The 14,086-nt window shown below is 40.8% G+C and overlaps 1 protein-coding gene across 1 annotated transcript in view; it reads right to left on the bottom strand.

Annotated features, from left to right (window-relative positions):
• The window catches only part of IKZF2 (IKAROS family zinc finger 2), a 115,303-nt gene that overhangs the window by 38,288 nt on the left and 62,929 nt on the right, over positions 1 to 14,086 (bottom strand). The window contains exons 5-6 of the mRNA XM_067549810.1: positions 11,668 to 11,934; positions 1,537 to 1,704 (exon numbers count right to left, since the gene is read on the bottom strand). Of these exons, the coding sequence (XP_067405911.1) occupies positions 1,537 to 1,704; positions 11,668 to 11,934 (435 nt within the window). The remainder of the gene's footprint in view (positions 1 to 1,536; positions 1,705 to 11,667; positions 11,935 to 14,086) is intronic.

The raw sequence follows: 14,086 nt of genomic DNA, 5'->3' as shown, positions 1-14,086 counted from the left end.
TTATGACTAGGGAAGGGAGAACAGGCAAAGATTCTATGAAGTCTACCACACTTCTGTTAGATCTTCCAGATCAGCTTTTTTACTAGACTATTATGACCACTCTATTAACATGGAAGGTGGTCACATAGTACAATGATGGGAGCCAGTAAAATCACTCCCTCAAATGAAGCTGAAGTTCAAAACTAAAAAGGCAGAACTTGCGAATGCAAGTGAATCATTGAGGCACACAAGTCCAACTGGCTCCCAATGAGACTTGAACTTTTAAGTGACATAGGCACTTTTGAAAAATCTCACAACTGAACAGCAATCTTACATCCTCATACAAAAAGTACAAGATCCGCCTTATATTTTCACACAGGAAATGTGAACAACCTGTATCTAGGTAACAATATCTATAGTCATATTATGAAAAAAAAGACCTTAACCCACAATGTGCATGTTTTTGCAATATGGGTTATTTTTTTGTCATGATTCACTTATAAAAATAAAAATTAACAATTTTTATCATCTTTTCTTTTCACTATATTTCAAGCGTAAGGTGCGGTTATAGTCAGAAGAGCATATGTGTGAAATTCACCGCGTAATGTTCCATATCTATTTTCTGCTGTGTACCAAGAATCATACATTACAACAGCTTAAACAAGTTCTTCAGTAAAAAGGTAAGTAAAACCATTTCCAGACAGTCTTATTATCTCTGTTCATCCAACAATGAACACATAGTCTCCTGTAAATCACATCCCTCAAAAGATGAGCATTCCAGAGGGAAAGAATATGGTGTGTGATTTTCACTTTTTCAGGGGACACAGGCTTGATTGTGTCTGTCTACCCCACAAGTGAGGAAGTTGGAAGTCTGGCCCCTTGAGATACCCATGTACAGGGTCCAGACACAACATGCATGACCCTCAACACAAGGACTGCTGGAGTCAATTGCCACTTACAGTACCAGACTCCTTTCAGGGAGACAACAGGGGTTTGAAAGGATGTGACCATAGCTCCAGCAAAGCTGGTTTTGTATGGGGGGGCGCATACAATGCATTCTCTCCAATGGGGGTGCAATTGGTGCATCCTCCTGATGCTCTCAGAAGCACTGTGGTTTAATGGTATGCCTGAACCCTACAAGTAATTCACGTCTAGAAATCTTACCAACATATGGAAGTTACTAGGTGCCGACAGGGAACGTGACATGAATAGTAAAATACATTTTTAAATACACTAATTTATTCTTATAAATCTTTGGGATTTCATAGCTGTTTCAGGCCAAAGATGTCAATACAATCTAACACTGAAGTCAGGATACGCCCACCGAGATATGCAAAGGGAAATGTGTCAGCATCAGTGCAGGAGCTCATCCATACAAGAGGTAGGTCTGAAACACAAAGCTCTGATTTAGATTCTGGTTTTCCCAGAGTTCAGGACTCAGTGTGCCTGGGCGCCCAGAACTAATTCACCAGGAAAGGTGGTTGCAATTCCACAACCTACTTCAGTTTAAGTGACAAGGAAGGAAACAACAGGGAAGAGGAGTCATTGGAGGCTCACCAGAGTGCGTCCTGAGGTGTCCTGTGAGGGCGTCCCTTCTCCGGCAGGCATAGCTGCAGAAGGGACATTTGAACGGTTTTTCCCCAGAGTGCAACTTGATGTGCCTCAGCAGGTTCCCCTTCTGCGTAAAAGACGCTCCACACTGGTTACAATGGAATGGGCGCTCACCTATAGTGGAGAATGCAGTGGAGAGAATCATCAAGAAACCACTGAACACAGATCCAACATTCGATTGCTTGTAACAGTATATAGGGTGGCCATATTTAAGTCCATTCTATCACCCACTTTAAACCCGCCAGAGATCCTTTTTCTAATGTCTTTGTAACATGGAACTTGCTGATGCTAAGGGCTCGCACTTCTTAATGATCCTGGGCAATATTTTCAATAGTGATTTTGGGCTCCTCAATTTTGGACATCCAATTTGAGATGCTTTAAGTGGCCCAATTTGCATAAAGTACTGAGCAAAAAAAAAGGTAGGAAATGAAAACCACTAATCACGATGGAAAATTTAAGCCCATTACTGGGCTGCTATCTCTGTAGTTTGCAAATATTTTATTACAGGCCCCATCCTCAGAGGGGTTTAGAACCAGTCATAAAAATTTATTCTGGAGAGATATCAAGGTTTCGACTTAAAAATTTTTTTTTTTATTTCAGTAAGAAACCTGAAATAACCCACAAACGTTTTGTGAAATGAAACACAAAAATATACTATGTGATCCACTTTGTAACATACTTAGTCTGTCCCAATTCAACACAGCACTTAAGCAAGTGCTTCACTTTAGTCATATGTTTAAACCCTATTGATTATAAAGGAAGTCTATGGGATTGAAGCATGTATTTAATCTTAACCATATGCTTAAGTGCTTTACAGAATCGGGGCCTTAAACACAGGCACTTTTACTTAGGCATTGATTCAACAAGGTACTTAAGGATATATCTAACTTTCTACCTGCTAGCAGTATCATTTATTTTTTTTCAATCTCTCTCCTATTACAAAGTTTTGGCCAAATCAATTCCAATGTGGTAATGGAATGTTTGGTTTGACACTGAAAGCTGGCTGGACAGGAGTATAAATCTTTTTTTTTTTTAAATTGACAGCATTCTGTAATCAATTTTTAGGCCTGGCTTGACAAAGCTCTGGCTGGGATGATTTAGTTGGGATTGTTCCTGATTTGAGCAAGGGATTGGACTAGTAGACCTCCTGAAGTCCCTTCCAATTCTAATCTTCTATGATTTTTGATTACAGAATGCTGTCAATTAAAAAAAAAAAAGATTTATACTCCTGTCCAGCCAGCTTTCAGTGTCAAACCAAACATTCCATTACCACATTGGGATTGATTAGGCCAAAACTTTGTAATAGGAGAGTTGTGCAGTTTTCTAGTATTTAACTTAGAATCATAGAAGATTATAATTGGAAGGGACCTCAGGAGGTCATCTAGTCCAATCCCTTGCTCAAATCAGGAACAACCCCAACTAAATCATCCCAGCCAGAGCTTTGTCAAGCCGGGCCTTAAAAACCTCTAAGGATGGAGATTCCACCACCTCCCTAGGTAACCCATTCCAGTGCTTCACCACCCTCCTAGTGGAAAAGTTTTTCCTAACATCCAACCTGGACCACCCCCACTGCAACTTGAGACCATGGATCCTAGTTCTGACATCTACTACCACTGAGAACAGCCTAGCTCCATCCTCCCTGGAACCCCCCCTTTAAGACTGCTGCTATCAAATCCCCACTTATTCTTCTCTTCTGCAGACTAAACAAACCTAGTTCCCTCAGCCTCTGCTTGTAAGTCATGTGTTTGAGCCTCCTAATAATTTTTGTTGCCCTCCGCTGGACTCTTTCCAATTTGTCTACATCCTTTCTGTACAGGGGTGACCAAAACTGGACACAATACTCCAAACGTGGCCTCACCAGTGCCGAACAGAGGGGAATAATTGTGACGCTGGGTCACAATAATCACTTTCCTTGATCTACTGCCAATGCCCCTACTAATGCAGCCCAATATGCCATTAGCTTTCTTGGCAATAAGGGCACACTGTTGACTCATATCCAGCTTATTGTCCATTGTAACTCCAGGTCCTTTTCTAGAGAACTGCTTCCTAACCAGCTGGTCCCCATTCTGTAGCAGGGCATGGGATTTTTCCGTCTTAAGTGCAGGACCCTGAACTTGTCCTTGTTGAATCTCATTTTATTTTTTTTTGGCCCAATCCTCCAATTTGTCTAGGTTACTCTATATCCTATCCCTTCCCTCTAGGGTATCTACCACTCCCCCCAGCTTAGTGTCATCTGCAAACTTCCTGAGGGTGCAATCTATCTCATCCTCCAGATCATTAATGAAGATATGGAACAAAACCAGCCCCAGTGGGGTACTCCACTTGTTATGGCTGACAACTAGACATCGAGCTTTTGATCACTACCCGTTGAGCCCGATGATCTAGCCAGCTTTCTATCCATCTTATAGTCCATTCATCCAACCCATACTTCGTTAACTGGCTGATAAGAATAGTGTGGGAGACCATATGAAAAGCTTTGCTAAAGTCAAGGTATATCACGTCCATCACTTTTCCCACATCCACAGAACCAGTCATCTCATCATAGAAAGCAATCAGGATGGCCAGGCATGACTTGCCCTTGGTGAATCCATGCTGACTGTTCCTCATCACCTTCCTCTCTTCCAAGTGCCTCAAAATGGATTCTTTGAGGACCTGCTCCATGATTTTGCTTGAGACTGAGGTGAGGCTGACCAGTCTGTAGTTCCCCAGATTCTCCTCCTTCCCTTTTTAAGGATATATTTGCCTTTTCCAATCATCCGGGACCTCCCCCAATCGACTTCCATAGTTTTGCCCAATTTTGATGCAATGGTCTGTGACACAACAGTTTTCCCAAACATAGATTTAGGGTAGAAATCTGGACTTTTATTTGTAAATGCAAAAAGAGAGGGAAGGAATTCAACTATGTGCTATCAGCTACATTTCAGCTTCTTCTCCCCAATCTGGGCTCAATATATGACCTTTGTATTTAGGATCATTCATGTTGGCTAAATAATGGAAAGGTTCCATAGCTTCTTTGAATCATTTTCCCAATTTTGCTGTGTGTGGTTCCATTTCTTTGCTGTTAATTAGATTAAGCCACATTTACATGGCAACTGCAACAGGGCTGTCATCAACCTATAATCTGTCACATCTGTCCAAAACCTTTGTCGATTGCTTTTATAAGATTAATGGGCCCTTCTTCTATAAAATGCATGTTATGTTTTCTTCAAACCACTTTTTGTGACCAGTACAAATTCCAACATGTGGGTTGGATACAAATTTAGAGATATAATGTTCCTGAGAGCACGACTGAGTGTAATGAAGAAGCTAGGCCATAAATCCTCTTTTTCCAATCAACCAACCATGAGTCTGACTGTAGTTGGGGACTTTTTTTTTGTTTTAGGGACTGGGTTGGGTGTTACTTTTATCTCAACAAGGTTTAAACAGTGAGCAGAACACCCACAACTGAGAAGTCTAAGGCTCCATCTATAAATGGTTTATGAAGGGTTAATAAATGAGTAATAGATGCATTAAACATGTTACAGATATCAGTAGTATATGTTATCGATGGTTATAAGCATCTCAATAGAAGGTGATATAGGTGGTTATAAGCAATCTATTAATATTTTGGACTCGATAATTATCCATAATAATTAATTAGCCACTTATTAAAACCTCTCTTAAATCATAAACCATTTATAAAAGCAACATTAATATACAGGGTAACAAAAAAGACTTCTAGTACCAAAAAAAACCTTTTGAATATACATTATGTTTTTCTAAATATGTGATAGCAGAAGTTCAAAACATTTAAAAAAAAAATCCCTCCCCGACCCCTCACAAAAATAGAAAAAAATCCCAAACCACTGGGTTATTTTTTTCTGAAAAAAAATCCAGGTTGTTCACACCTTATATATAGCCCCCCAAACCAAACAATCAATCAAAATTTCTGAAGCGTGTGGTTCTCTAGAAGAATAACTCAGGTCTCTTTTATGCTCCTGGATTAACTTGTGCATTAACTTCCACACCTAGAAGAACACATAAAAGGTAGACTGAGTAAAGGTTACAGAATATCCTTTTTCTGAGGTCCTTCTGCTTGTGGACTAGTCCGATGATACCTCAAAAATCCTTTGGCTTTTACAAAGGCAAAAATCAAGCCAACAATCATGTGGCTAAATGTTTAACTCCTTATCTGAGCAAAATGCCTACTGCAGCTTACTGCCCTATTCACAATTTATGTAGTCATTAACAGCAGAAATAGTGGGTATAAAATGTTACCGTTCTTGATCTGTTACCATTCTACATCCTCTTTGCACTGGTGTAAATGGCTGCAAAAAGTGTAAGGTGAATTGGGCCCTGAGAATTTGGGCCAAGCTGATTTGGCAGGGTTTGGTCCTTCCCAACTAATTTTAACTCTATTATATATACACACCTTTGCTATAGACTTTACAATAGCACAAATTAGTACTGCGGTATCACGTGAAATGATACAGTCTGGAACCAGTACTATGTATTGATCAACTTCCTATTCACGTTTCTGTATTTTACAATATAAATAGTTCACATGTTCTCAAGAAGCAAAACTAGCCCCTTTTCTGCCTAACCGGACAGCTTCCACGTACATTCTCCCTAATCACTTCAGCCCGGAAGCAGTGTGCAGAAGTTTCAGTATGAGTTACCCTCCTTTATATTTTATCCCACTGTGAAATAAAACTGTGACATTCTCAGCATCAAAGCAGCTGTTTAACTGAGGACAGGGGATATATCCAAAACTGATCTGATGCTTTTAGTGAGACTTGAGTCCAAACAACTTGCAAAGTATTGAAGATGATACGAGTAGCCCTCATAAGAAGGCAGGACACTAAAGGTAAAATAAGTTTCCCCCAAATTCAACAAATTGCTTCCTGCACAGAACTGACACTTGCTTTTTAAAGGAGCTCCATACATTCTGGAGATTTTAAAAGAAAAATTAATGAGATAGAAGTATTGTTGGACCACATTTCTGTTATATATAATTCCAAACATATTACACCTGCATACTTTGAGCCTAAGTTAGGGCTACATTCTAACACCTGTGTTAACAGTGAACAACACCTCTTTTCATAAATTGTCTCGCTGAAGTCAACAGAACTGGTTTCACGTTAAAGCAATGGGCTTAATTCTCATTTACACAAAGGCCACTTTTACACTGCTATGGCAGTGCATATTAATTACATTAATTAAAATTAATTGAAGAGAGTGCTGATGTAATTATTTTACACCTGCCTTTAAGGCTCCTTGGCACTACTAGAAAGGTATAAAGTGGCCTTTGTGTAAATGAGATTCAGGATCAAAATGACTAAAGGTGTCAAAATCTGGCCCACAGAAATAAAGGGATTCTGATTTTGACGATTATTTATTTTGCAGACAATTTTGCTGTTAAAAGAATGTATTAAGCACTGAAAGAGAGACACTTACAAAACAGCCCTCTTCACCTCCTCATGCAAAATTGCAGTGCCCAGGGAGGTATGAAAAAAAAAGTGTTAGCTTAACATAAATAGTAACTTTGATTTTTCACCCTCCATGTTAAGTTGGTTTGGGTTGTTTTAATTCAACTATAGGAAGAAACATTTCCTCTGTTGCACGAGTTGCCTCAAGTGCTCTGGGAGCACAAATTAAATGGTAGCTGCAGTGCTAATCTATCAAACAGGGAAAACATAGCAATCAGCCTTAACTGAGGCAAAATAAGAGTGGATGAACTCACTCCATTTCCATATTTGCTGTTTTTGAATACTTCTGAGCTTCTTGGTCTAGATGTTTACTTATGGACTGCATTGTATTCCATTAGATAGTTAAGCGAGGGGGCTAACCATCACTTTAGACCAGTGGTAAACTACAGAACAAACAGAGAAGCAAGGAAATTATGAGTTTTACTTTATTTTAGATAATCCCACCTCCAGGAGGGGATTTTATTTATATTCTTTTATTAATTTCTCAGTAATTCGTGAGCTCAAATACTTCAAGGGCCCAGATTTTCAAGAGCACTCAGTATCCAAATAGTTGGTCAGATTTTTAAAAGAGCTCAGCTCCCAATTAGTCCCTTAAACAAAGGGACAACATTTTCAAAAAACCCACCAATTCTCATTATTAACCCTTAGAGATGGTGGGCCCAGAACAGTTTTGAAAACCCAGCCTCTTCATTTAAGTTCCGAAATGGGAGCTGAGTTCTTCTGAAAATCCAGCCTTTTTATTTAGGCGCCTAACCAGAAAATGCCCAACTCTTTTGAAAAATTCGTCCTCGAACTTTTCCTCCATTTAATCAATGCCAGATAATATCATGCTGCAAGAGGCAGCAGTTGGCAGTAGTCTATGAATTAAATCAAATTAAGCCTTTCTATAAAAATATTTGACAGTCTGACAAGGTTAATTCTAAGCTATTATTAGGGCCATCTATTTAAATGTGTTTGTGGTTAGCCATATTAAACATAAACGTCTTGAATACTGACTAGCGTAATTGGGTTTTTCGTCCCAAATTGATTGTGCCAAAACAGCCTTATCCCTGAATAAAAAAAGAAAGTTAAATAGCATTTTCAGTTGTTCAAAGTTCTGTATGTCCATCTACAATGCTATGAATTGGATTTGGAAAATTTCCTCACTGGTACATCAACTATACATTGCGGCACTAGCATGCAGGTGGGGTGAAAGCGCAGGCTTGAGAGTTTCCTGAGGAGATCACCGAGAACAGCATAAATGCAGTATTTTGCCAGTGGGAAAAGTGGATTAACATAAGTGAGCTAGATTGCGATACCCTCATCCACGGTGAATAGTATCTTGCAATATAAGCAGGCCCACTGAAGAGAGGCAGTATGGCCTAGTGGACAGAGCACTGGACTGGGACTCAGGAAAACTTGGTTCTATTCTTGGCTCTGCCACGGGCCTGCTGGGTCACATGGGAAAATCACTTCCTTGCTCTGTACCTCAGTTTCCCCATCTGTAAAATGGGGATACTGAAACTGACCTCCTTTGAAAAACACTTTTAGCGATACTGACGAAAAGTAGAGCTAGGTGTTGTTATGGTGATGGATCAAGTTACTATTCAGTGTGTGTAAGGGTCTCACAAACTTTACTGAGGCAATAGCATGGCTACAGAAGAGGATCAATGTACACAATATGGCATCAGCTCTGCTGAAAGCGGGAAGATATGAGAGGGTTTGGTTTCAAGCCTAGAGGGATGACAAATTCACTTTAAAAACATTAGAATTCCTTGTTATTTCAGTAGACAAATTGGATTATTGACCCTATTTTTTCCCCCTCTCTCCTCGATATCACCAAACAAGAATGCCTGGAGTATCCGATGACAATATTACCTGATTATCCAACTACTGCAGTAAAACAAAACCCTTAGAAAGATATTGTTACTGCCCCCCTGACCTTCCCCAGTATGCTATACCATGGAGTACAAGGTTTTTTACTGAAGAGAAAGAGGACGAAAGAGGAGGGAAATAAATTGTGTGCTCTGGTCTTGTGAAATAAGTTGGGACACTACAGCTTACGGAAACTGTTCAGCACTTCACATCTCATCCCTACGCTGAATTTTACCCATACATGACAAACAAATGGAAAGGCTAGCCTTAGGGGCTTGGAAATTGCTTTCCCTGAATTACCAATGCCTTAAAAAAGTGCAGGGTTCTACAATAATGCCTGCTAACTCAGCAGTTGCATTATGGACACCACAGTGGGGGTACCACAAGCCCTGAATTGGTGGCATTGTGAAACTGTGCCATCAGAGGAGCAGACCAGAATTGAATTGAGATTTCCTGGTGCTCTGGGGTGGGGAGAAATAACCTGACAGATTACTTCCCTCATCCATGTCTGTTCGGCTGTGCTGGCTGGTGTGTCATGGCAGCAGAAGGAAGCTTCACCAGGAAGGAAGAGGGAGGCTGCTTTTCCCTCTATGATGAAGGCAGGACCATGCAAAAAAGTAAGGGGCCATTTTGCAACCCCTTTTTCCCCTAGGTGAGCCATAATTTTGCCCTGCCCGTGTGCAACTGATGATGATTAGTGTAAGCGGCAGGGCTCGGGACAGAATGGCATCAGCCTTTTGGGACGGGATCCAGAATTTTGTCTTGCTGCAAGGCAAACAGTGGTCCAGACTGTGCCTTGCAGTATACTGGGCATATCAGCTAAGCAGGAAAGGAAGGGGGAGTCAAGTCTCCTCGTGTGGCGGGAGGCAGTGGGATGGGGAGCATGCTGCATCATGGAAAGGCTGATACTGAATCCGTTAGCCCATGGAAAAAGGGGAGGTGTCTCTGGAGCACAATTCCTTACCAAAGTTCCCTTGGGGGCTGCATAGCCACACGCAGCCTAAGTCTCAGTCCTGCCCATTAGTAACTGCTGCTGATGAAACGGCGGTATATTATTTTCAATACTACCCTTGCTCTAGGATTCTTAACGTTTGCTTCTTTCCAGTAAAGGCCAGGACGTGGACATCCAAGCAAATCCCTCCTTCTATGAAGCTGCCGTTGTGGGCAGCGAAGCGGCGGCATCGAAAAGAAAACAACGTGCCGGCTAGTTCACTAAGACACTGCGTGGTTGGGCACACTGTTAAGGAATGCCCATTTCTAAACGCTCGAAATCATCTGCACAGCGCAGTGCATCACAGCCTCTTTGCTCAGGGGCAAAGAGCTGGGGCTCGGTACGGGAGCTCTAACGGCTTTGCGAAAACAGCAGTGGGTTATGTAATCCTTATCTATACACGGACATAGAGTTGCATCAGTCTGCACAGTAGAAGACAAATGTTGTTGTTTTTGAAATATATTGAGGCACCTAAATAATAAGTGGCTTGATTTTTAGGTATGCTGACACTGCCCTTTAAGGGACCCACCAGTGCTCCACAGGCCATTTTTAATTAGGTGCCTAAATATAAATGTAGGGAGTCTAATATGGCCACTCAAGGTAGACAAGTAGCCTTTCATGTACCTACTGTACACATTTACTTGCCAGTGTGCATACGCTACTGAAAACTTACAGGGCCTCTTTAAAACCTGGGGACTCAGTACTCTGCAGTTTCAACTTGGTCATTCACTGTTCTGTCCTAGTAGTGGGATGTCAAATTATTCATCAAGATTTCAGTTCTCTATCTAGTGCTTTTCCTCTGCTGTAGTTGCCAATCTGTCTGAAATCATTAATGCATCATAAATGATACTGCAGTGTTTTACATTATACATATATGCTAATTTTTATCAACACAATTTCTGTAAAGAGCATTAACTTATAATATATATTATTGCTCTGTGCAGAAGTTCTCTTGATCTCTTTGTCATCAATTGCTCATTACTTGACTGCAAACTAATATGTTCACAAAGGGATAATACGTCTTTTCTTACTCTTCTTTAAACCTCCCACTTTTCTGTTTGTATCCGGGCAGATAGTTCCCGAGTATGACATCTGAGTGTGGACTCTCTCTCACCCCATTAACAATACAAAGGGCATAAAGCAAGAAAGAGCTTTCCCCTTCCCAAAATCTGTGATGAAAGCATGTGTTCCTTTGAGCCCTGTTTCAGGAAAGCGCCTAAGTATGTGCTTGACTTTAAACATACACTTAAGTCCCATTAAACTTAGGCACATGCTGGGTGCTTTCTTGAAATGGGGTCCCAATCTGAGTGCTGCCTAAGGCATTCCCCAGATACTTACACGTGTCCCATCCAGAAGCTAAAAGCTGCAAAGCTAGTAACTTTAGCCACTTAGCTATACAGAACAAATGTGGGATCACACAAACATTAAAGAAATGGGGAAAAAATTGCACTTGTCAATGCTACTTGTGCTGAAATCTCACCATATTACTACTGGGCAAGAATGATAAAGACTGATTTCCAAGTTTCTTTTCTTTGCTATTTCTAAGAACTGAAGGCTGGCACTCAATACCAAGGAAGCTTTTTGCCTGCCAACAATAGAGTGCCACTAGAATTTTGAAAGAACAAATCCTTCCCACTTCCCCTCCCCACCCTATGCCACCATCCCCCGTTGTAACCCTTGAATAAAAAGGCAAGAGAATAGTTGTCAGGTAATATCAACATCAGATGCCACAGGCACTCATCAGTTTTTCTTTCAGCTGCTTACCAGTGTGGCTCCTTTTATGTACCATAAGCACATTGGGCCCAATGCAAACCATGCCACAGACGTCACATTTCAGTTTACCATTCGGAAGCCGGATTCCTCCCTCGCCTGACAGCTCCTGCATCTTTCTGCTGTCCGCCATCTCGTTGTTCTCTGTGAGGGGTTCTTCCAAGCTGCTTCCCTCATCGTGACCCCTGATCTCATCTTCGCGGCTCAGAAGTTTTCTGTCAGACTCCTCATCGCTTTGCATTTCTAGCTTTACTGAATTTGCTGAAATGTTAAAAAAGACATCATAAAAAAAAAATCAATCTTTTCCTTGTTACCAATTAACTAATGCCATGATCAATTAGCATTATTATTATTTGACTACAGAAGTTTCTAGAGGTCCCAAACAAGGTCAGAGCCCCATTAGGCTAGATGCTGTAAATTCACGTAGTTAAAGACAGACCCCGCCCCAAAGCATATACAATCTAAACAGGCAGAAGGTAGAATCAAGGAAGCGTTTTTATCCCCATCTTGCAGATGGGGAAACTGAGGCACAGAAAAATTAAGTGACTTGCCCAAGGCCACCCAGAAATTCTGTGAAAGAAGCAAGAACTGAATCCAGCTCTTCCAGTGTTTTAACCATAAAATCACCCTTCCTTTCATGGAACCACTGAATGCAAAGGGTATGAAGAGTGGTGTACCACAGGGAATGAGCTGTTCAAAATATTTACCCCTCCCCCTGCACCTAGTTCTAGCAGTTGCACATCAAACTATATAAAGCAGTCTTCCCGAGAGAGAGAAAGGGCTACTCAGTCAGTCAATTCACTGAAATGAGCTCTCCTAAAATGAGGAAACTTGTTCAAAATAAATTAGTTTAATGAAGCAGGGCATACATGGTGCAAAGATAATCTCCAAATCATAGTCCTTGCACAGACATGTTATTGGACCAGTTTCTGTTGGTGAAAGAGACAAGCTTTCAAAGCTTACACAGAGCTCTTCTTCGGGTCAGAACCAGATGGCGTGAAGAAGAGCTCTGTGTAGCTCAAAAGCTTGTCCCTCTGCCCAAGAGAAGTTTGTCCAATAAAAGATATTACCTCACCAGCTTGTCTCTTTAATATAGGCTGCAGGAAAGCCATCATGTAGGAAAAAATTTTAGACACCATAGACTGAGGTTAGAGTTGAACCAGAGGGTAAAAGCTTCCTCTATTTCCCATTACAAGTGCCCTGAGCCATCAAGGCCCTCAGCATAAACTTCAATAGTTACCCTTCTGTGTCCCCACCCTAAATATTTGATAGTTTAAAAAATGAAAAGGTTCAGAAATCTGTGTTTCAGTGTTCTCTAGGGCGAGAGTAGCGACAGGAACAAAAACACAAGAGATCAAACGCCAGTTAGACATGACTTGCTAATCATACAATTGTCAAAATATACCTCCCACAATCCATCAAGGCACTAAATGGGATCTAAGGAATGAATATATTGTAGTGAGGCCCGTACAGAAAAAGGAGACAGATAGACCACAGTAGCCTTATGTCGTTGTAAACCCAACCATCAAAACATTGAACATTTTACGCTATGAAATATTTTTGCTCTTTATTTGCCAAAAGGAACTGATATTTTATTTCTACAAAAGATACACTTGATGATATAAAGGCACCATGCTGCACTAAGGGCTATACCGTGACTTTGCCACAAGCTCTGGTTCTGGGTTCCCACTCATTCCTTGTGCCTTCCTGCCCATTACCCATGCACTAGAGAGGCAACTTGCTCCAGCATGCTGCTACCCATAATATGGGTAACTGGCCCAGAAGAATAAGGGGAAGCCTTCCCACACTTTATTCACCCGCATGGACATGCAGGGCAAATCACCATCTGGCCCTACATATGTACAATTCCTATGTCTTACACAGAGCTGGTCAAAAAACAATAATTTTTTTTCTTGAAAATGTCCATGAAAATCTCAACTTCTTTTTTTTTTAAAAACATCAAAATTGCCAATTTCAGTTTGTACTCTAAACAGCCCCAGTTTTGTTTGCTTGAACAAAGTGAGCGGATTCAAGGTAACAAATTAAGAGCCAAAGACCTGGGATCAGTTCCTAGCTCTGCCACTGGTTCACTGGGTGACCTTGGGCAAGTCACTTCCCCTCCTCGTGCCTCAGTTCCTCCATCTGTAAAAAGACACTGACCTCCTTTGTAAAGCATTTAGAAATCTAAAGATGAAAAATGATGTATCATTGCCAGAATTATGCCTATGATGTAAAATGTTCTATAAGAGGTGGAGTTTTTTAACTCTATTCACAATCTTTGAATATATTTATCCTCACAATACCCCTATAAGGTCAGGCAGTGCCAATATCCCCATTTTATAGATGAAGAAACTGAGACATAAAGAGGCAAAGTGACTTGCTCCAAGTTCATTGCAAAGTTTTTGCTTTGGGA

Source organism: Emydura macquarii, unplaced genomic scaffold, assembly GCF_026122565.2.
Source record: "Emydura macquarii macquarii isolate MOO-44397 ecotype Brisbane River unplaced genomic scaffold, CSIRO-AGI_Emac_v2 contig_1253, whole genome shotgun sequence".
NCBI classification, from domain to species: Eukaryota; Metazoa; Chordata; order Testudines; family Chelidae; genus Emydura; species Emydura macquarii.
Note: the sequence above shows the minus strand (reverse complement) of the source record. Positions and strands in the feature narration are given on the sequence as shown.